The sequence below is a fragment of the Anopheles merus genome, unplaced genomic scaffold (genome assembly GCF_017562075.2).
Source record: "Anopheles merus strain MAF unplaced genomic scaffold, AmerM5.1 LNR4000385, whole genome shotgun sequence".
In the NCBI taxonomy this organism is placed as follows: Eukaryota; Metazoa; Arthropoda; class Insecta; order Diptera; family Culicidae; genus Anopheles; species Anopheles merus.
The window spans coordinates 1-23575 of record NW_024427965.1 but is presented as its reverse complement, the minus strand read 5'-3'; the positions used below and the strand labels follow the sequence as shown (position 1 = coordinate 23575).

Genomic DNA, 23575 nt, shown 5'->3' with positions numbered 1-23575 from the left:
GTTAAATTTATCCCGTCAAAACAGGGTTACTCAACCCTATACTTTCGGAGAAACAATGACAAGTTGTAAAACAACAGTAACGGGACACGTGAAACTACTTCAACTTGGGACAAAGATCTATCTGTTATTTTTTATTCATCTTTTGAAACAAAAATAATTACAGCAAGTTTAGACAGTACCTACTTTTTACACACAAAAAAAGAACTATAAACCTAACTTACAGCAGGACGACGCCATTAAACGACGAAACAAACATAATACCTCTGACGCGCTGTTGTTAGTAGCAGTCTCAGTGTATCAATCCACCTCGCTTGGATCCTGAAATTGCCCTGCGGAGACAATCCCCGGCGTGGATGCACTAGAAACGGCAATGCAATGTTACAACACATGGCTCTCAAAAACTGCGCCTCGTTCTTCCTCCTCTTCGTTCTCGCTCAGTCTTCCCGGTATGCTTCGTTTGCGTACGTTGTACTCTTGGCACTCCTTTCCGACAGCGTGTCACTGATGGCCAGTGCATCGTGCTGCTTCTTTTTGCCCTGCTGCTCCACCTCAATCGATTCGACAGACGATGCGCCGCCGGTCGTGTCGGAGTAGCGATAGCGCATGGCCAGCACCATGAACAGGCCCATGTCGAGGAACATGAGCGCGGCAAAGAGGAAAAACTCGAGCGACTGCGACTGGACGAACTTGGCCTCGGCTATGAACACCACCAGCATGTTGCCGATCGCGACCGTCAGCAGCCAGAACGCCTGGATGACGGACTTCATGCTTTCCGGCGCCTGGGAGTAGGAAAACTCAAGCCCGGTGATGGAGAACATGACCTCGCCGGCCGTTATGACGACGTACTGCGGTATTAGCCACAGCATGTGCACCGAGTTGGACGGGGTGATCGTGTGTGTTTGAAGGTTCTAAAACGGGAGAGGGTGGGAAATGGGTCGGAATTAGATTGGCTGATCGGGGTGAATACTACTCATATATATTCTTTACTCACAAACTCATTCTCCAAAAACTCGTCCAATATCAGCGTGTAGACACCGCCCGGACTGAGCTTCACGGTGGCAATCGGACGCTCCCCGACGTACACCCCGTACTCGCCCTCTGTCACCGACGTCAGCTGATCGTACTGGTTGAGCGCCACGTTGTACACGACGTCCGCGTTCCCGTTGTGCCGCAGCGAGATCTGCTTGGTCGTGCGCACGTTCGCTAGCAGCCGCATCCGGGGCAGCCCGTTCCGGTCCTTGGCAGCCGTGTCGGCGTACTCCAGCAGACTGCTCCGGCCTCCCTTCCGGCTGATAAAGTAGCTCACCGCACCGCCCGCCTGCAGACTGAAGCTCCCGCTGAATTCGGTCATGTTTTCCCGCACGCACCCAATTTCGCTCGTCTCCGCCCGGAACTGGAACGTACCGTTGGCCAGCCCCGGGGGCAGCTCGACGTGGAGCGCTTCGTAGGCACCGCGCGACGGCACACTGAACCCGGCCAGGTTCGGTATGTCGGTGTGGAAGCGATAGTCGCACGGTAGCCCGTTGAACACGCGCAGCTGTGCCTCGTGTGCGGCGGGCAGCATCGCCTCCGTACTGTCCAGAGCGATCTCCACAAAGCCGGACAGCACAAAGGCAGCACCGGCCAGTAAACCGCCCAGAGAGAGCTTCTGCAGTGGTCGTCGTATGCCAATCTTGGCCAGCGCGGGATAGATCACACTCTCAAAGACGGGAATAAAGGCGAGAATCAGAAGCGGATTGATCACCTGCATCTGGTCGGGCTTGATCGTGTATCCGGCTAGCTCACCGTCCATGCGCGTCGCCTGGAATGTCCAGCGTGAGCCCTGCTGATCGAACAGTGCCCAAAACACGGGCAGTGGAATGTACAGGATCAGTATCTTCAGCAGCGCCTTAATGTCCGCCACAATGCCCTTGCCGTACTTGGACTCGGCATAGTCGAGCCAGTGAGCCCGTGGGCTCGTGCTGCTCTCCTTCGATCGCACTGCCAGCGCATTGCCGATACACTTGAACACCAGCACGATCATGTTGCCGGACGGTTTCTTGATCGTGTACATAGCCCGGCCACACACAAAGATGACGATCGCAAGGATCATCAGCACTGCCGGCACACCAAACGCAAGCGAGAAGCAACTGTTGTCCCCGAAGCAGTGCACATCCTCGCGCAGAATCGGCGTCAGCGTGGTGGAGATCAGCGATCCGGCATTGATGGAGAAGTAAAACAGCGAGAAGAACTTGGCCAGCTGGGCGGCTTGCTCCGGTAGCTTGAACTGATCACCGCCGAACGCCGACACGCACGGTTTGATGCCGCCGGAACCGACCGCTATAAAGAGCAGCCCCAGCACGGTCATCGAGCTGGAAATGAGGAGGTGGAGAATCGTTCGAATTAAAAGGGTGTTTGGAAAGAGGAACGTCGCGCAGAACTCACGTGGCAGGTAGGTTCAAGGGTGGAATGGCGCCGAGTGCGATCAGTGTACTTCCCGCACAGTACACAATGGAAAGGTACAGGATGGTTTTAAACTTGCCCAGCCAACTGTCGGCCAGGATGGCACCCATCAGCGGGAAGAAGTACGCCAGGCTGGTGAAGATGTGGTAGATCACGGTGGCGGTATCATTGCTGTAGGCCAGCTTTTGCGTGAGATAGAGCGCCAACACCGCTAGGAAGGTGGAGGGTTAAACGGACGGACGGTTAGTATTGAAGTTGGTGGATGGAAGGGAAGCTCTCTTTGATCTTACTTCGCATGCCATAGTAGTTGAACCGTTCGCTGAACTCATTGCTGATGATGAAGAATATCGACCGAGGGTACCGAACGGGCTGGGAAAAAAGGAACAAAAAAGGATGAGATGAATTAGACAGCGGGAATATCATTTGGATTTAGCTTCAACAAGAATCAACAAGAGCTTCGAGGCTCTAAACGTCGCAGCGCCATCTATGGAGGAATAGCGGTACTAAACCACTAGAGGTAGTTGTGACTGATGTTTTTTCACAGCGAAAATTATTCAAAAAATGTAAAAAGATACTTTTTACTCGTCTCTGCTTCAAAAACTGTTTGTTCACAGTTTAATACATAATTATGATGGATATTAATCCCAAATATTTAAGCATTATCCAAAGTATTTCTGTTAAGAGGGTCCCATACTTTGATCTTTGAAGAAACAGCTCTGTTATATCAGTAATATTTTGTCTCAAATCGTTTCCTGTTGAAGGTGATTACCCTTCAAAACATCCCATACATCCCGTAGAATGAACTTCGAACATTATCTGCGTACATCGCTGGAAGCGCCACGGAGGAATGTCACGCTATTACGCATTGCATGTGTAACTGTTTCCCATTCAACTTCCACCTTGACGTTGCATTCCAACGATAAGCCAATAAGCCTGCTGGATTCTGGATTGGAATTTGCGTTTATTTGCACGTAGTCTCGTGACACTGAGACGATAAAGCGCGGGCAAGCCTAGGCTCAAGCGCTACAACGGTAAGATGATTCTGCAATCACGCTGTATATTCGCAACACGTGCGCCACTGCGGCGAATGCGTGTCCTATCCGTTCCGCAACTACAGCCACGTGCCGTCGTTAACAGGCAGGCGGTAAACGAATAAGGTCGGAAATAAGACTCCAACCATACAAAAAAAAAAAATAATAATAATAATACTATTTCTCTTCCCCATTTGGAGCATGTATACTGTCTTGCGGCGCATTTAAGTCACTTGAAGACAAACACCTTTAGAAAAAACAACCCCAAAGCGCCTAGAGCATGTTAGTAAAACATAAAAGGGTGTGTCAAAGTTAACAAAAAATGTAACAAAACACACTACACACATGTACACACAGTTACACCGTTGTCTAACAAACAATCCCCCCGCCCAAGGTAGCGTGGCGCGTTTTTGGCGCTGCTATTAGGCTCGCGCCACAAAACCGATTACTATGCATTTTCTTGTGTGAATAAGTGTCTGCCCTGCCTTGCCCTCCTCCACTCTGCAGGCCACAATGCCAAAAATAGAAAAGCCTTCACCGTGGCATTTTACGCCACAGGTGACCACAGTGAGCCACAATGCAAGGCTGCAGGCTGATAGGAAGAAGGTGAAAATGGGTAAACGGTAGCAAGAAGAAGCCGGAACGCCAACGTATGCTCCAGTTCCAGGTTGCTGGCTGATGCAATCGGGTATAGTACGCGCATTCTGGCTGATGCAACCGATGAACGATGTGTATGAACGATGTTCATTGAACTTTTTACGGGACGTGGGAATTTCGGAGCGAAGCGATCGAACGTTTGTACAATGTGTGACATTATTCTAGACAGCAATGTTCTTTAGTGTAAGTTCCCCAAAGTTGGGGTTTCAATACCCCAGAATTGGGATTCCTATAGATACAGATGGAGAGTTTAAAAATCAGAGATGTATGCGATGTATGAGAGATGATCGTGATCATCACAGAGACATGAATTCCATACTCAGGACATATGATTATGCATTATTAGTTCGAAGGAACGCGTACTTAGCTGTAAATGGAATTACCCAGATCATCAGAGCTTAAGGGAAAAGTCCAGCTGTAGAAAGGCCAGCTTTAAATGTTCTTAATATTCTTGACCTGTTACCTATGTTAGTAGCATCAGATTCCAGTAAATTTGTTCTTTGAACTAACATCTGTACGCGATCATTGCGTTTCCTCCTGTTCAGCACACGATCATTCATCGAAAATGACGACCAAAGTCTCATCAGAACCTTTCCTAACCGTCCACCACATTGTAATTACTTTTAAAAAGCCCTTTTTATTTTCCACAAACCCACTTCTAATTGAGCTAATAGACAGAAAGAACGCACTCTTCAATCGGTTCGGCGTCAATTGAAGCAAACGATACACGTGTCCATTTACACGTCCCTTTGCCGTTTTTGACGATCCATTCCCTTTTCAATCAAAGCCTTCCACAGCGTGACGCGTTTCAATCAATTACCACCCCGTACTACACGTTCGTTACTTCATTTAGTGCAAATCTACTTCAATTCGTATCAATTAAAATTGGCGAATGCATAGAAATGCACTCTGCACGTGCGGGTGCCGCAACTTTGCAACGCAACGCAACGCAAAATTATGCAATTCTCGAGCAGCAAACGAGTTAGCACCCGGCGGCACGCAGTGGCACCCACAGTGTTGACCCACATCGAGCCGGTAGGAGAGAATGATGGAGGTTACGACTTCAACCTTCCTACCACCTATCGATCATACAAGCAGAAATCGGTTTGGATTTCAGATCCCATTTTTTTCGATCTGTACAAACCCGTCAACCGATCAAAGGTGTCGATCAGTTCTGGAGGTCATAAGAAATAACTCCTCTTTATCTGTCCGCGGTTTTTTTCGCTGTACTGAAGGAACATTGATCGAGTGTATGTAAACGCCATGCCTCCACAATTTTCGAGCCTCGTTCGTTTCATTGATGAACTGGAGGGGCGGCATCGTGGTCGTCGTCGTCGGCGTCGTCGTCTCGTGAGAGTAAAAGCGGGTCAATGTTACGCTTGCGTTAACACCACCTCCACCACGCCAATGCCTTCAACGCTTCCCCGGGATCATAGCTACTGCTGGTCAAAAACATGACCATCCAATGCCGTCGTTGGTTGTGGTGATGTTGGTGGTGAGCACTGACACGCATCTTAAACCAGCTTTACCGGTGTGGTGTGGACACAGTGTGGAGGGGAGCGCTTAAGCGTCTGATCGAGCCCCTCTCGAAGATGTTCGCGCGGAGAAGCGAACAGACAGGCAGCCGAAGTGGTGAAGATATCGTGAAACGAGCGCACGAGTTCACGGTCAGGTTTGTTTTGCTATGGAAAGTGGTTTTGGGCCGTATGGGAAGAAGGGAAGGATGGCGGGAGTTGACATTTCAGTAGTAGTAGTAGTATTTTCAAGGATCCATTCCCCACTGTCCATTGTGTACAACGCAGCGAGCTGATTAATTTATGTAAAGCACGTCCAACGATATCCACCACTGGCCGATCTGTTTCCGCTTCTTTTTACGGTGGATATTGCACGCGTACGTGGGCGATTTCGAGGACGATCACACAATAATGCACACGGCCCGAGTGACCGATCGGGGATAATGCCCCGTGCACGTTTCTGCGATTCTGTTTGTGCGAAGTTCAAGAACAATCGACGGACGGTGGTGGATGGGACGTGTTTTGTCACCTGAAGCGACTCACGGATACGGCAAAGCTTGTGGGAGGGTTGTTGTACTTGACCATGGCTGAGGAATTTGACGCTGAGCTCGTGCAGTATAATGAAGGGCGGAAATTTGTGAAAGCATTACTCTGGTGGCCTTCGTCTTGGAAGTTGGAGTTTGAAGGATATGAGGTCTATAAGATGAGCGTCGAATTCAAAACTTCAAACGATCATCTATACTAAATCTGTTTCATATTTAAAAGCTTTTGCCCAAATTATGCATCTAAATAATGCTTATCACATCTCTCAACCAGCGGATCATCATACAAGCTTCCTTCACTTTGCTCAATTGTAGCGAAATGATTACCATTCCTACTCTCCATCCCATTAGCAATCAGCTACTGAAATCAGACTGATCTCCCCTTCCTTTCACAGCAACGATCGACAGTTACAGTCGGCAAAGACTAATTAACTTAAGACCAAAATTACCGTATATTCATTCATCCGCAAAATTGCGTCTTTTGCGCAAGAAAGCACCCGCCGGTAATTGAGTTACCGGTGGTGCGTACGCACGCCTAGCGAAAAGAGAAAAGGGCCCCGCAAGAAAGGGCACGAGACAGAGTAGGGTGATAGAGGGATGGGAGAATGTCTGACCAAGCGTCAATACCATGATCGACACGGTATCACCATTCCGTCGTTGGGTAAAAGCAGCGAACGTGAGTGTATGCAAGTGCCAGGTATCTGCAGCCCAAACCCATCATCCTCATCACAGGTACACGCGCTAACCCTCGCAGTAGGCTGTAATTTCACTCGCCCCACGCGAAACGAGAGTTCACACGGTTACTTTGATGACACGCACGGGCGTGTGTATGTGTGGCTAGAATGGGGTATGTTGACCTGCATATTAAAACAAAAATGGCGCTAAATGCCACAACACTTGCTTTGCGCGCGTGAGTTGGCAAACAGCCGCACATTATTGCCACTATTAATTACGTAGCGTATAAGCATTAGTAAACTACACATATCTCATCATTACCGGTGTGCTATTAACTTCGAAGCGCGTTGAAACCATCGTGGAGCAGCCAGCTGCCTATGTGTCCTATGGCTGAGCGGTACGCGTATCTTATCGGTGTAATGTTCTGCCGACGTTTAACCAGCTTGTGCTTGGGAAATGGTGAAGCACCTTTACTCGGTCGAGCGAAATCCTGGACGACAAATCACCCTCTCCGGCCACTATATCACTCACGACACGACGTTACACTTGTTACCGCGCACCACAGCACAACCTGCTTAAGGATTTTAACACAGAAAACACACAACAATCTCCACACATCGACAGTAAACTAAAGGGCTGCAAAAAAAGGGCACGGTAGTGGTTAAACTCTATTTGCCATCACGGTAATTATCGTTGGATGACACACAGGCACACATGTGACGTGTGAGGTGTCTCGCCGAGGAGTGTCTTATGGATCTACCACCGCTTTCTTCCACCAGCAAGGGGACACTAACACACTATGCAAAAAAAAAAAAAACAACAACAAGCAAACGAAGAGCAGAGAGTGTTTAGGTTTCACTTTTCTTCTGCGACACTAATTGGGTCCTCGTCACTAAGAGAGATAACGCGCGTAACGCCGTTCGTCGGCGATCGTTACCCAACGATCGGTTCGACAGTATTTTGCAAAAAATATAATAATTAGATAGAGATAAGGGAGGAAGAGAAAAGGGAAGTGAAATATTGTGACAAAAATGAAAACTAAACACTAATCTAACCAAACACGCGCGCGTGTACTTTCTCTTTGATTCTTTTGCACCGATAATGACCACACACTCACACCAAACACACACAAACCCCACACAAAACAACTACTATCGGTCCCCGAAAACTGAAACTGTGTTACGCCGGGTTACGGTTGATAGAACGCAAACAATTTTTGTTCGTGTCCGTGTGTCTGTTTTCGGGACGCTTTTTCCTTTACCAGTTTGTTTTTGGGTTGTTCAATTTGGTGGCTTTTGTGTTGGCAGTAATTTTGTTCCTCTTCATTGTGCGTCACTACGGCCGTGTGTGGTGAAAGATCTTCCGGTCGCGTGAAAGTAGCCGGAAGCACCCGTCGGTGCTGATGCAGTATTTGTGGAAAATGTAATTAACTGATTTTTGTTGTTTTCCTCTCTCTCTCTCTCTCTCTCCTCCTTCTCTCTCTCTCTCTCTCCTCTCTCTCTCTTTCTCATTGTTGGACAAACTGTGATCACACATGCCCTCGGGTAGCTTCGTGCCTTTTCTTAAGTGACTGACAAAGCTCGACCAAAATTTGGAGGGAATCAAAAAACCCGAAAAGAATTAACGTTGCAACGCTGCAACACAACACACTATCAAACACACAAACACACACTGCAAGCGTTCAATGAAACTAATTTATCTCCTGGCAACGTAACGCGCACACCCATATACGCTTGCTTCACGGATTGCTGGGATAGCCCCCAGGTTGGCTCTAATGCGATCAACCCGATCCGATCGATCGTTCATGTACACTGCCGTTTTGCTGCCCCTCCAACACACAACAGGTGTCTGTCCGCGCCTTATAACACTTCAGGCCGCGCTCGTTTACACTTACAAGTAACGTGCGTTACGTTCGACGGTTGACGCTGGACTGAAAGCGCGAGCCCAGCTACCGCTTCGTAATAAATGTGGAAAATTAGTTTTCAATAAACACACGGCAGTAGCACCCCACTCTGGGATTGCAGTGTTTGCAGCAGTAGCACCACGGTGGAGGTGGAGAAGACCTTGTGTGTTTGTGTGCTTTTTTGCTGCTGCTGTTTGGTGTGCCGTATACGTACGGTTAGCTCTCGTCAGCGGTGTTTCACCGGCGGGGAAGTACTGTGATTGACCGTGTGTACACCCGTCCCGTACCGCAGCTCGAACGATCAGATCCGGGGATGCGTGTACAGTGGCGACACTTGCTCGGTGATCGTTTCCTCTGATCGATCGAATTGGGAGTGGGTAAAATGTTGTTAATTAAAATGTATTTAAGTGTTATTTACTTTAAATATAATGCAATTCGATGTGTTGTTATTGGCAAAATTAGTAAAGCAGGAGATAGTCGCGGATAGTCTTGTGGATAAGAGCACGGGAAGATACATTATAGAACATTGGATCGAATCTAGCTTCATACACCTACCTTCTTATCGAGAAGTCTTCTTCGAAGTTGGTTTTTAAACATAATTTATGTCTGTGTTAATAAAAAAGATAAAGATTATATAGTATAGTCACCTCCCTATCATAAACTGCTTCGTAAAAAACGTACCAAAAGTGTTGTAAACAAATATTTAACGTATTTGTCGCGCTTGTTACACCTCTGACTGTGACAAACGTTCGTTCCCCACCCGCACTCAGTGTGTGTGTGCGCGCGTCGATTAACTGAAAAGGTCTTTGCGCCTCACTACCGGCCCCAACTACATTATGGAGTCACCCAAAGGCTTAGAACAACACACCCGTCATAGCCGGCCCACTCTAGTTGAAAGCTACTACAATATTTACACAATTGCATTACAGGCTTTGGGAGAGAGAGACACAGATGGTTGTGGTTGGAGGATGAAGGAAAGAGTCTAACGAACACCTAACGGGCGTGATAGATCGTCTAGCGGTGTGTTACAACACACAAATCCCTCCAGCATGCACAGACAGCAGTAACCTGCTGGTAATATCCCCAAACCAACAGGGTAACGTCAAGTAGGGGCGACGACGTGATGATACGAAGATGATATCATTTACACGCTCGGGGGGAGGTAAGGAGCGATGCAAATGAGATGAATTTTATCTCTTAATTATTTTGCTTTATTTTTATATGACAGTGTGTGTGTGTTACTTTCGGCCCCCGATTGTGCGGGAGATTCGAGCGGCACCGGCAGCACTAAAGTGAGTGAATGCACGAAGTACCTACACGTCCGTCGTTTGTGCGATGAGTTGATTGCTTGAGGCTAAAGGAAGGCCGCAACGCGCGGTATGATCGGCGAAAAGTGTATTATCGTATGACAACATCGCATTAAACACCAGCCGGGTTAACGCGACGGGACGGATCGGATTCGTTGCGCGATCAATCCAAGGGGAGCAACGTGGCTGAAACGGCTGGTTCTTCGGTTGGGTTCATACGAGTGAACATTCTTCAAAAATTATAGCTGATTATACTCATGATGCGTCGTACCGTCGATCATCATCTATCTAATATGCTAAAAAAAAATCCAATAAATACACCAGCATATTTTTCTATTTACCTTGAGGTAGTGAATTACATTAAACGTTATTTTAAAAATCCCCCCCCCCCCTCCCCTTCGCTCCAAAAACTGTGATAAGAGCACTGTGATGAGAAGCAATTAAATTAAGGCAGTCAAGCGGGTACTAGGAGAGAGTGAGCGAGAAATTTCATTAAACCGCATAGTTGCGTCAGAGAACGATTTGGGTAAATTGAACACATTTGAATTGGATAATGGGGGAAATGTGATAATAAGTATAACACCTTTTTTTCAATTAAATACGAAAGTATTGGGAAGAAAAGAAAGGAAGTAAAGCCAAGATACTGCTAACTACTGAAGGATGAAATATATTAAAAAAAATCAACAATTAAGCAATAAAAACTGATCAAATATTGATACAAAACTGATTCAATTTTACGAGGCTTCCCAACAACATTACAACATTTGTCTGGAGTGCAAAAGGTGTCAAAATTCCAGATGAAAGGGAATCAATCTTCAAGACCTTTGAATAAAAAATACCGCCCCATTGACCGAGAACCAGTCGCACTCTTCACCAAACCTGTTTATAACTTGTCCATTAGGTTTGTTAGCATCGCAGCACTTTTTCGCAATCATCGGCAGCATACCACTTTACCGCCGGACAGCCATTTTAGTGACAGAACGAGCAGGACGACCGAACGCGCGCGCGCACGCGATTTTAACGGTCAATGCCATCGAAAGTGACAACCTACGGGCTGCTGCTCTGTTGCGTCGTCGTCTACTCCGTCGGATGGCACACTCTGGAATGGACTGGAAAGTGAAACCGATTCCCCTCCACATACGTCCAATTCCGATCCAGTTCCTGAGGCGTTTTTGAGGTGGTTTGCATTGTTGCGTTTATCGCATACCTTAACCGGATGCTTCCGCGTGTGCAAATCACAGCAATGCCGCATTAAGCTGTAGTCGGTTATCATTGGGAGGCGGCGTGGGTAGATCTGGACCTTATGATCATTTCGTGGGTGAAAGATCACCATGGCCGTTGAAGTTTACCGCGAAGGTTAGTTTGGATGTTTTTGCAAAATGCAAAGTCCAACCTGAAGGCTGCAGAAGATTTATTACGAATCATTCGACAAAGGATTTTTGAATAGTAGATTGGGATTAAATGCTTCAATAAATCATAAGAAGAAACGCAACGACGCTCGACATCAGATCCTATCATAGCTCAAGTCACGAGCTCAAGTCACCAATCGGATAGAATGGCGATAAACGCATTGACACTAATTACGCATTGATTTCGCACATGCAAATAAACCATCAAGAGTTGTCAATCATCAACCCGCTGCATCGCGCGATCGATCACCAATTCTCTTATCAATCACATGCATATGATAGCAGACGAAGAAGCACGTACGTACCACCCTATTCACGTGCATTTTGTGACCATTTGTTTGCATGTGCAGCATACAAAAAAGCCAAACCTCATTGAGATCAACTGAATCAGCTGAATCAGTCACAACGTAATGGTACCGCGGAAGAAGATAAAGCTCACCAAGCGCCAAGCAGGGTTTAATTCATCGGGTTTTGGACTGTCCCGCGTGCGGGAAAGATGTCGTCACAAGATCACACCTCTACAAGCAAAAAATCTGTAACTCATCGTACCAGAATTAGATGCGTGGATCGCCGATAATCGCTATCTCATATCGAGGCTCTCGTTCGCAGGTAAACTAGGCCCAATTGGCTTCCACTGATAGGGGGCTTATCGATCTGAATTGGCCGAATTGCCCGATATTGGAAGCGATAGATTTTCTATAAAAGTCGCCAGTGGAGCTGGCCAGCTGGTGAGACGATTTTGGTCGTGATAGTGATACCAGTGGACGTTGTGCAATATAGTCCCTTTAGCAGTCGGTGCTAAACAGACGGTGTAAGTGTTAAAATAATGGGAAAGTGTTGTGTTAAGTGTGATGAGAAGGTTGTGCTTAATCAATCCAAATATGATCTGGTCCTCTAGTGACGTTATTAAGGCAATATTTAGTGGCGTTCATAAGGGATCATACTACTCTGATATCATTTCGTTCTTCTTTACGTAACCGTTTTCGCACTGAATTATCATCATAATCGCCTGAAAAGAGCAAAACGCCTCCACAAAGGGCAGTTGCACTTAAAAAATGAACTTTTTGGTCATAAGTCTCAATCAGCTGAGCAGCAAGTGCAAAACCGCAACCGATTAACGCGTTTGTTACCAATTCGATTGACCCTCTGGAGAAGCCCACTGGTCAATGTACTGGTTCGAGGAGCATGCTGATTGAAGCTGATTGTGATTACTTTTCCCTATCGGTGGCCGCTGCAGATAGCGAGCACGTTTGAAATAATCACTACCGTAAACAATATTTGATGTTTCGATTGTTTTCCAACCAAAGTGAGAAAGTTGCAGTAGGGTTGAAAAGAAAATGGTAGCGAAAAAAATATAATATTTCCCATCCAATGTTTTAGTTCGTCAGATTATCGAATATATATGTGCGTCGCGGATTACTGATTAGCGGGTAATTAGGGAGCCGGGCAGGTACTCACCCACTGATAAGCTGGTGCGATAAAGCGGATAAATTGCTGCTATTTGTACGCGAGAATGACTTCGTAGGCTAGCTAGACAAAAAAACAAGAAACGCACTGTCAGCATTACACCGAGTTTCTTCCCACGTTGACGTACCCGTTGATCCTTACCTAACGTAGCCTTCATCTGTGTGTTGCAGATAAAAGGGTGACACAGGCACGATGGCCACTTCCAGCTGGGATAAGTTTATCCTGCTGCTGTGGAAGAACTGGATCATCCAGAAGCGCCACTACGTGCAGACACTGTTCGAGATACTGATCCCCGCCATTGCCTGCGTGGTGCTGATCGTGGTCCGCGGGTTGGTCGATGCGGATGTGTACGATGAGCCGACCACGTGGAAGCCGCTGGAAATCAACACCGTTCGACATATGATGTGAGTTTGCGTTTGTCTGGCCAAGAAGAAGAAGATTGTGTGCTTACCCTACTTTCACTAAAACCCATCATCAGGCCCGAACTGAACCCCCACATTACCACCGATAACGTTCATGCTGGCGTACAGCCCGCAGTCACCGCTGACCGAGCGGATTATGCGCCGGGCCGTCGATCAGATCCTGGAACCGATCGATATTGCCGGGTTCGAGAATACCCAGCGCATGGAGGACTTTTTCCGCCTGAACTACTCACTCGCTGGGGTTGAATTCCCCGAAAACTATAAGGACCTCGACATCCTACCCAACAATGTGACCGTGGCGTTACGATTTCCGGGCGAAATGCGAACGCTGCAGGATGACTTTACCGCGTTCTGGGCAAACTGGGCGACGGAGCTGATGTTTCCGGCGTTTCAGATTGCCGGTGCGCGCGAGCGGGAGCGGGATGATGCTGGCTATCCGGCGAACTACTACAACGAATCGTTCATCGCGGTACAGAGTGCCGTGTCGCGGGCGATCATTCTCGAGCGTGATGCTTCCTTTGCACTGCCCGATATCTATTTGAATGTAAGTAATGAGTGGTTTAGAGATTGTTGATTGCCAAAAAAGGACTAATCTTACCTTCCAATTCCACAGCGCTTTCCGTATCCACCGTACTACAGCGATCCTTTGCTGACGGGATTTGAAAATTTGCTCCCACTGATCATCGTGATCGCGTTCTTCTACACCGCCATCAACACGGTGAAGTACATCACGGTCGAGAAGGAGAAACAGCTGAAGGAAACGATGAAGATCATGGGCTTGCCGAGCTGGTTGCATTGGTCGGCCTGGTTTGTGAAGTGTTTGCTGCTGCTGATCGTGTCTATCTCCCTGATCGTGGTGCTACTGTGCGTCAACATCACCACCAACACCGACCTGGCGATCTTCGAGTACGCCGAGTGGACGGTCGTGTGGTTCTATCTGTTCGTGTTTAGCATCACAACGATCTGCTACTGCTTCATGGTGAGCACGTTCTTCTCGAAGGCTAACATTGCAGCCGGCATTGCCGGGTTGCTTTGGTTCATTCTGATCGTGCCGTACAACATTGCGTTCGCGAACTACGACGATATGACGGCGGGCGCCAAGACAGCGCTGTGTCTGTTCTCCAACTCGGCCATGTCGTTCGGGTTTATGCTGATGATGCGACACGAGGGTACGGCTACCGGGTTGCAGTGGTCGAACCTGTTCGAGCCTGTTTCGGTGGATGATGATTTCTCGGTCGGAGATACGATGGTGATGCTGCTGGTTGATGCCATAATCTATCTATCTATCGCACTGTACGTGGAGAAGGTATTCCCGGGCGAATTTGGAATTGCCGAACCGTGGTATTTCCTGTACACGAAGAAGTTCTGGTGCAAAGAGACGCAGCAAAAGCAGGAACCAGCGGTGTTGGATTTAGCAACTACAATACGCCCAACATCGAACGCGAGCCGGACGGCAAGTATGCCGGTATAAAGATAAAGAAACTGCGCAAAGAGTTCCAGAAGAATAAGGTCGCTGTGCAGGGATTGGACCTGAACATGTACGAAGATCAGATCACCGTCTTGCTTGGCCACAATGGTGCCGGTAAGACGACAACAATGTCCATGCTGACGGGGATGTTTTCACCTTCATCCGGTACAGCTCTGGTGAATGGGTACGATATACGCAACAATATTGATGCGGTGCGAGGTTCACTTGGACTGTGTCCCCAGCATAATGTGCTCTTCAACGAAATGACCGTGGCGGAACATATCGAGTTCTTCGCTAGATTGAAGGGTGTCCCCAGGAGTAAGATAAAGGATGAGATCCGTCACTACGTGCAGCTGCTAGAGCTGGAAGACAAGCTGAACAAACAGTCCCACACCCTATCGGGTGGAATGAAACGGAAGCTGTCCGTTGGAATAGCACTGTGCGGAGGCTCAAAGGTAGTACTCTGCGATGAGCCAACGTCTGGTATGGATCCTTCCGCTCGACGGGCGCTGTGGGATTTGCTGATCAAGGAAAAGCAAGGCCGAACTATTCTACTCTCTACGCACTTCATGGACGAGGCGGACATTTTGGGCGACCGGATCGCGATCATGGCCGAGGGTGAACTGAAAGCTTGTGGATCTTCCTTCTTCCTCAAGAAGCGATTTGGCGTTGGTTATCGGTTAATTTGTGTGAAGGGTGCCAACTGTGATCGTGCTCGGCTGACGGGCATACTCCGGCAGCACATTCCCAACATTAACATCGACACGGACATTGGGTCGGAGCTGTCGTACGTGCTGAACGAAGACTACACGGCCGTCTTTCAGGATCTGCTGCGCGATCTCGAAGACAACGTAGAGCAGTGCGGCATTACGAGCTACGGCATATCGTTGACGACGTTAGAGGAAGTGTTTCTGCGCGTCGGAAGTGATTCGTACGCGTTGGATCAAAAGACGGGCTCGAGCGATAGCGAGCAAGATAGTAGCAATGGGTTAGATAGTAGCTACGGCAGCTCCACCGTCACGATGAATCAGACGAGCGACACGCAACCACTGCTCGGTGGATCGAGCCTGATGTGGAATCAGCTGTTTGCGATGCTGCTGAAGAAGTTATCTCCACGAAGCGAAGCTGGGTACAGATGCTGGTGCAAGCGCTGATCCCCATCTACTTCGTGATCGTTACTGTGATCATCGTGCGAACCTTCCCCGGTCAGACGGATCTGCCTGCCATACCGATTAACGTGTACAACTACAGCACAACGACCACGATCCTGCAGGCATCGGCCCTCGGCAGTCCTTTCGTGGACGGATTTCGATCACTGTTTGAGTCGTTCCCGAGCACCCATCAACTGCGGATCACCGATAAGGATATGGTGGACTATATTCTAGATGTGGTGAGTATGGGAAGGTGGAAATGGGGGAAGCTGTGCACTATCTAACACAATCTTTTCCAGTCAACCGAGAACATTGGTTTGGTGAACCGCGAGTTCATGGCGGCCGCATCGATCACCAACACGAACCACACCGTCTGGTGGAACCCAACCGGCTTCCATACTGCTCCTTGGCACTGAACTTATGTACAACGCCATCATCAATCGATCAACAAGAACTTTGAGATCAACCATCATCAACAAGCCGTTACCGTTCAAGGCTGAAACGAGAGTAAGTTTCGTGGCTGACTCTTTGACAAGATTCCTGTATCACGCACAATGCTTTCTCTTTACCTTTTCCATTATTCCAGTTCACTCAGCTTCAGGCCGGCAACAATCTCGGCTTCCAGATCTCGTTCAACACCGGCTTCGCGATGTCCTTCATTGCGGCCTTTACATCATGTTCTACATCAAGGAGCGCACCAGCCGCGCCAAGCTGCTCCAGTTCGTCAGCGGTATCAACGTGTTTACGTTCTGGATCGTCTCGTTCGTGTGGGACTTCCTCACGTACGTCATCACCGCACTGATTTACATCGCGACGCTGGCCGCCTTCCAGGAGGACGGGTGGTCCTCATTCGAGGAGCTCGGTCGCGTGTTCCTAGTGCTGATAGTGTTCGGCATCGCGTTCCTGCCCGTCACCTATCTGTTCTCGTTCTGGTTCGAGGTACCGGCGACCGGGTTCGTCAAGATGATGATAGTGAACATCTTCAGCGGGACCATCTTCTTCACTGCCGTTTTTCTGCTCAAGTTCGACGGGTTCGATCTGAAGGACGTGGCGAACGGGCTGGAGTGGGCGTTCATGATATTCCCACTGTTTTCGCTCAGCCAAAGCTTAAGCAATATCAACGTGCTCTCGACGACGGCTTCCGTGTGTCTGGAACAGTGCACGGAGGAGGAGACGGCTGCGCTATGCTCGCAGGAGTACCTCTGCAGCTTGCTACCACAGTGTTGCGATACGAACATCTTTTCCTGGGAATCGACCGGCATCAACCGACAGCTGATGTACATGGGTGGGGTGGGACTGGTCGGCTTCCTGATACTGATGGGCATCGAGTTCCGTGTGGTGGAGCGTGTACTGAAACGTCGCAAGCGATCTTCCGGAACGATAACACCAGCAGGCAGCGAGGATCCCACTCAAGATGATGACGTTTTGGAAGAGAAACGACGGGTGAAATCGCTCTCGGATGGTGAGCTGGCAAACAAGAACCTTGTGGCGAGCGATCTGACCAAATACTACGGCAAGTTCCTGGCGGTCAATCAGCTCTCAGTGTCGGTGGAGGGCTCGGAGTGCTTTGGACTGTGGGCGTAAATGGAGCAGGCAAGACGTCCACGTTCAAGATGCTCACGGGCGATGAAAACATTTCGGCCGGTGAGGCATGGGTGAAGGGCATCAGTCTCAAGAGTAACCTCAACCAGGTGCACAAAGTGATCGGCTACTGTCCGCAGTTCGATGCTCTGCTGGAGGATCTTACAGGCCGCGAGACGATGAAAATCTTTGCCCTGCTGCGAGGTATTCCGCAGCAGGAGATTGCGCTCGAAACGGTACGCCTGGCGGAGGAGCTTAACTTCATGAAGCACATTGACAAGCGCGTCAAGGAGTACAGTGGAGGCAACAAGCGTAAGCTCAGCACAGCGCTCGCCCTGCTAGCCAATCCGGCCGTCGTGTATCTGGACGAACCAACGACCGGGATGGATCCGGGCGCGAAGCGTCACCTCTGGAACGTCATCATCAACGTGAAGAAGGCGGGCAAATCCATCGTCCTGACGTCACACAGCATGGAGGAGTGTGAGGCCTTTGCACCCGGCTAGCCATCATGGTGAACGGCGAGTTCAAGTGTATCGGCTCGACGCAACACTTGAAGAACAAGTTCTCGAAGGGTTACTTTCTGACGATAAAGCTGAACCGCACGGGCGACGGCTCGACGGCTAATGCCGAACCGGTGCGACAGTTTGTGGCACAGAATTTCGCCCAAGCCGTACTCAAGTAAGTACAACCCCTTTAAGTATTGGGCCCTAGGATTAATCCCCCTTCACACGTCGTTTTAATTGCAGGGAGGAATACCACGATTCGCTCACCACCACATCACACAGTCCGAGCTGAAGTGGTCGTCGATGTTTGGGCTGATGGAGGAAGCGAAACGGACGCTCGATATCGAAGATTACGCGCTGGGGCAAACCTCACTGGAGCAGGTATTCCTGTTCTTTACCAAATACCAGCGCGTTACCGATGATAACTAGAGAGGAGCCCTGATTAGTGCGTTAAGTTCTACTAACGTACTAGCGACCAGCCAGTTCTTCATTGAGAATACAGCTAGCGGCACCTTATCATCACCACCGTGCGACGTGTTCGTGTACCTGCTAAGTTCGAAAAGAAGGAGAAACAATAGGAACAACATTAGCAAAAAACGGCCCACTTCCCATTAACTACACACGCATATCTACCACCAGCTGTACAGCTCGGTCGTGAATCATTGACGATATTTCGCTATCATTAATCCCTGTGGATCAATTTTGCGTTCGGGGTCGGGTCGCTGACGCTCGTACATGGTGGTGTTATCTAGAGCGGGCGATGGAATTTTGTAGGCTAGGGTACTTCTACTCACCCGTAAGGACCCCGTAGAGTGTAGCCACACTCAGCTGAGAGACGAACGAGAGACCAACATCGATAAATGTCCCGCGACCTGTGAGAACTGTTTCAGTCTGTCTCCGGTAGCGTCGGTGATTGTAGCGGACGTCATAAATCTAACAAGTGGACTACACTTTCGCCTCTAAAGGTGTGTATGGGAGTGTGTCGGAACGTGTGTGTGTGTGTTTCACGTGGAAGTAGAACAAGGATAATAGATTATTGAGTGGGGGTGAAGTGGGTGACGCCACCTGCACATTATAAGTTAGCCGGTAGTTTCCCATCGCCGATGGACGATGTAATTATATCGCCGTTGCCGTACCGGGGGTGTGATGATGCCGAAGAAGGTGTCCCGTGGGTTGGCTAAACGTTTCGACCGTGAACTCTTACGTGGGAGAAGTGTTGTTTTGGGGTGAAAGTTGAAGGACATACGAAAACAAAAACAGAAGAAGAAGCGAGTAGTAATGATCGAGCTGATAAAATCAGAGTGGAGCTATGAGATACATAGTGTCATATGGGTCAGTTTAGTTGTAACAGTCGTGTGAAAGTGTTCCCTTTTTCAAACGCAAAAATAATGTTTAATGTTGGAATAAACGAATTTAGAAACCGTTTAAGTTTTGCAAAGAAAGAGTCTTCAGTTCTTTTGTGGTTTTTGTGTTAAATATCTAAAACATCAAAAAGTCGTTACGGTATCCTCAAGGATGAGTCATCCGTTTACGAAACCTCTGGAATGATATTAACAAAATCAAACATGAAGCCGACACTCCCGATAAAAATGCCTCATCATCCCCCAACCCGCTTGATCAAGTGGAAAATCTGTCAACTCATTCTTAAGCGCAAGCAAATCATCGTCCCATTTTGCTGCCAGTCACCCCTCACAATAATATCTTTAGTTATCTATACCTGTGGGCTTAATCGAAAGTAAAAGGCGATAAAGATTATCACACAACTCTCTATAAAAAATACACATTTAGCTCAGATTTCTAACAAGCAACTGTTGTTCGTCGTGTGATGTTTTTCGCGCACGGAAATGGCGAACACCACCGCGTAACGCGTAACGAATGATAAGACCGCGCGCGGTTATCCCTCACTGTATCGATCGAGCCTGTGTGTTTAAGTGTGGTTTTAATGAGCCGAAACATGGTCTTATTCTCCCCTGATTTCAGTTATTGCATAGGTAACCAAAAATGAGCACCTCAAATTGGGGCAAGTTCGTCTTGCTCCTGTGGAAAAATTGGATCATCACCAAACGGCACTACCTACAGACGTTCTTCGAAATAGCTATCCCGTGCTGGCCTGCATCCTGCTGATCGTGATCCGTGGACTAGTCGATGCGGAAGAGTTCGAGCAGCCAACCATCTTTAATCCGCTCGAGCTGAAACCATCTCACATCTTAGGTAGGTGGCTGAAAAGGGGTGAAGAAGTGCATGTGAATGGTCAGTGCTGATGAAAATCTCTCCTTTTTGTGTGTAGAAATATTCCCAAATAGATCCACCGATCATCTACTCGATCGCATACTCACCACAAAGTCCATTGCTGCAGAGCATCGTAGAACGATCCACCGCCTACCTGGATGAAGAGTTGGCAGTGATAGCGTTCAACAGTTCCCAAACACAGGCTCATCTGCAGGTGAACAATATCCTCGTTGGAATCGAATTCCCGACATCTATGCGGTGAGTTCTCCGATCTCGCAGATACTTTACCGAACAATACCATAAACCACCTTTTGTGTTTTCCCTGATAGAACTTGACGCAACTACCGGAGCAGACCGTGCTGTCGTTGCGATACCCGAGCGAGATGCGCACGTTCCGCGAGACGGGCACCGAGTTTGGAACAACTGGCAAACGGAGCGACTGTTTCCGCCGTTTCAAGTGCCCGGTGCGCGACAGTTCGAACGCGACGATGGTGGCTATCCGGCGAACTACTACAACGAGACGTTCCTGCAGATTCAGAGTGCCATTTCGCGGTCAATTCTGCAGCAGCGCGATCCCAACTATCAGTTCCCGGATGTGTATCTGAGTGTAAGCGCAGTCACCTCACAGGAGCACAGGACGTATCACATCTAACAACGTACCTTCTGTATCTTTTCCACAGCGCTATCCATATCCTCCCTTCTACAGTGACAACCTGCTAGTGGGATTAGAAAATTTGCTCCCACTGATCATAGTGATCGCTTTCTTCTACACCTGCATCAACACGGTCAAGTACATACGGTGGAGAAGGAGCGACAGCTAAAGGAGGCGATGAAGATCATGGGCCTTTCCAGCTGGCTGCACTGGTCGGCCTGGTTCGTTAAGTGCATCAGCCTACTGCTCATTTCGATCTCCATCATTACCGTGCTACTCTGCGTCAGCATCACCACCAACACGAGCTGGCTATCTTCACGTTCGCCAACTGGTTCGCGATCTGGTTCTATCTGTTTATCTACAGCCTCGCCACCATCACGTTCTGCTTCATGATGAGCACGTTTTCTTCCAAAGCGAACACGGCGTCCGGCATAGCCGGGCTGATGTGGTTCGTGTTTGTGATGCCGTACAACATTGCCTTCTCGAACTCGAACTACGACACGATGTCACTGTCGGTGAAGCTGGCCCTCTGCCTATTCCACAACTCCGGCATGTCGTTCGGGTTTATGTTGATTATGCGCCACGAAGGCACCACGAACGGGTTGCAGTGGTCGAACATGTTCGATCCGGTGACGGTCGACGATGATCTGAGCGTTGGTGCGACGATGATGATGCTGCTGGCAGATGCCGTGATCTATCTCGTGATTGCCCTGTACGTGGAGAAGGTGTTCCCGGGCGAGTACGGTGTCGCGGAGCCGTGGTACTTCCCGGTGACGAAAAAGTTCTGGACAAGCCGGTCACACCGGCGGGCGGTGAGGAGGGAGGTGAGCAACAGCACGACACTGACGGATCAACTACCGTGGAAGCGGAACCCGTGGGCAAGTACGCCGGAATTCGTATCAAAGGTTTGCGGAAAGTGTTCAACAAGACGAAGGTTGCCGTCAAGGGACTCCATTTGAGTATGTTCGAGGATCAAATCACGGTCCTGCTGGGGCACAATGGAGCCGGCAAGACGACCACCATGTCCATGCTGACCGGTGTCTTCTCACCCACGTCCGGGACGGCCCTGATAAATGCTGCGACATTCGCACCAACACGAGGGTGCACGCAAATCGCTCGGCCTATGTCCGCAGCACAATGTGCTGTTCGAGATGACTGTTTCGGAGCACATCAAATTCTTCGCCCGGCTAAAGGGGTCGAAAGCAAAGGCATACCGCAGGAGATCGATCACTACGTGTCGGTGCTGCAGCTGGAGGATAAACGGCACGCCCAAAGCCACACGCTGTCGGGTGGTATGAAGCGCAAGCTGGCCGTTGGTGTGGCGCTGTGCGGAGGTTCCAAGGTGGTATTCTGTGACGAGCCAACGTCTGGTATGGATCCGACAGCTCGGCGTGCGCTGTGGGATCTACTGATTCAGGAGAAGAAGGGACGCACCATTTTACTCTCCACGCACTTCATGGATGAGGCAGACATATTGGGCGATCGCATCGCGATCATGGCGGACGGTGAACTGAAAGCGGCAGGGTCGTCGTTTTTCCTGAAGAAACGTTTCGGCGTTGGCTATCGTTTGATCTGCGTTAAGGAGGATGGTTGTGATTCGACGCGTGTACAGACCTGATGCGAAAGCACATCCCCAACCTGACGTCGACACCGACATCGGTACGGAGTTGTCGTACGTGCTGGATGATGAGTACACCGCGCTGTTCCAACCCATTACTACAGGATCTTGAGACACACTCCACATCTCTAGGCATTAGCAGCTACGGCATCTCGTTAACGACGCTCGAGGAAGTGTTTCTGCGTGTTGGTAGTGACTCACACGCACTAGACAAGAAGCCCAACGGAACGGACCCGCCAGCCCAGCCGTACGCCCTTACGGAAACTTGGAATGGGTCCACCGTTACGCTAACGCTCGATGATCAAGATCAGAAGCTACTGACTGGATTCCCGCTACTTTCGAACCAACTTCAGGCAATGCTGCTCAAGAAGGCAATCGCTACAAAGCGCAGCTGGATAGCACTACTCGTGCAGATCTTTATACCAATCTTTTTCGTAATCATGACAGTGGTCATCGTGCGCTCGTTCCCGGACGCTCTCGCTTCCAGCCCTTCCGATCGGGTTTGACAGCTACTCCAGTACCGTCACTGTGCTGGAAGGAACATCAGCTGACACTAGCGTGATACAGGCCTATCAGCAACTGTTCGAAGGGGCAGGCTCAGTCGTTCGCTCGTAACGGTTACGGAACCAATGGGGGACTACATTCTCAAACGGTACGAACAAAACTTGCCCCAGGTTAACAATGAGTTCATGTGGGAGCATCGATCACACCGACCAACCACACGGTTGGTTCAATGCGCAAGGATTCCACACGGCCCCGCTGGCGGTGAGCACGTTCTACAATGCGATGCTGCGCACGGTTTGCGCCCAGTGTTCGATACTGATCACGAACGATCCGTTACCATTCCGGCCAGAGACAAGGGTAGGATATTTTGGTGACATCGATAGCTTCATTGCACTAATCACATCTCATCTCTGTGATCTTTCCAGTTCACACAACTACAGGCAGGAAACAACATGGGGTTCCAGCTGGCGTCAACACCGGGTTTGCGATGGCATTCGTGG

The 23575-nt window shown here is 49.0% G+C and overlaps 1 protein-coding gene and 2 pseudogenes across 4 annotated transcripts; 2 read left to right on the top strand and 1 right to left on the bottom strand.

Moving 5' to 3' along the window:
* Positions 1-98: 98 nt before the first annotated feature.
* Positions 99-9201, bottom strand: LOC121602269 (peptide transporter family 1-like). 4 transcript variants are annotated; one of them, XM_041931029.1, is made up of 6 exons: positions 9183-9201; positions 7183-7497; positions 2733-2811; positions 2425-2653; positions 992-2351; positions 99-908 (listed from the first exon to the last, which is right to left on the bottom strand). In XM_041931029.1, exons 2-6 carry the CDS (start codon positions 7216-7218, stop codon positions 435-437), a joined length of 2178 nt encoding a protein of 725 aa, XP_041786963.1. In that variant the 5' UTR covers positions 7219-7497; positions 9183-9201; the 3' UTR covers positions 99-434. The 4 variants fall into 4 exon arrangements, with proteins under 4 accessions (XP_041786963.1, XP_041786961.1, XP_041786960.1 ...); XM_041931027.1 differs by lacking the exon at positions 9183-9201 and adding an exon at positions 8979-9070; XM_041931026.1 differs by lacking the exon at positions 9183-9201 and adding an exon at positions 8756-8854.
* A 3006-nt stretch (positions 9202-12207) lies between these two features.
* Positions 12208-18782, top strand: LOC121602268 (annotated as a pseudogene).
* A 1677-nt stretch (positions 18783-20459) lies between these two features.
* On the top strand, positions 20460-23571 carry LOC121602270 (annotated as a pseudogene).
* The last annotated feature ends 4 nt before the right edge of the window (positions 23572-23575 follow it).

Excerpts from the sequence above, each read along its gene's own strand:
- LOC121602269 (XM_041931029.1), bottom strand. The coding sequence starts at position 7,218 with ATGGTTTCAACGCGCTTCGAAGTTAATAGCACACCG. Across the intron at positions 2,352-2,424 it reads CCCTTGAACCTACCTGCCAC|CTCGATGACCGTGCTGGGGC; the intron begins GTGAGTTCTGCG and ends CCTCATTTCCAG. Across the intron at positions 909-991 it reads AGTTTTTGGAGAATGAGTTT|AACCTTCAAACACACACGAT; the intron begins GTGAGTAAAGAA and ends CTCCCGTTTTAG.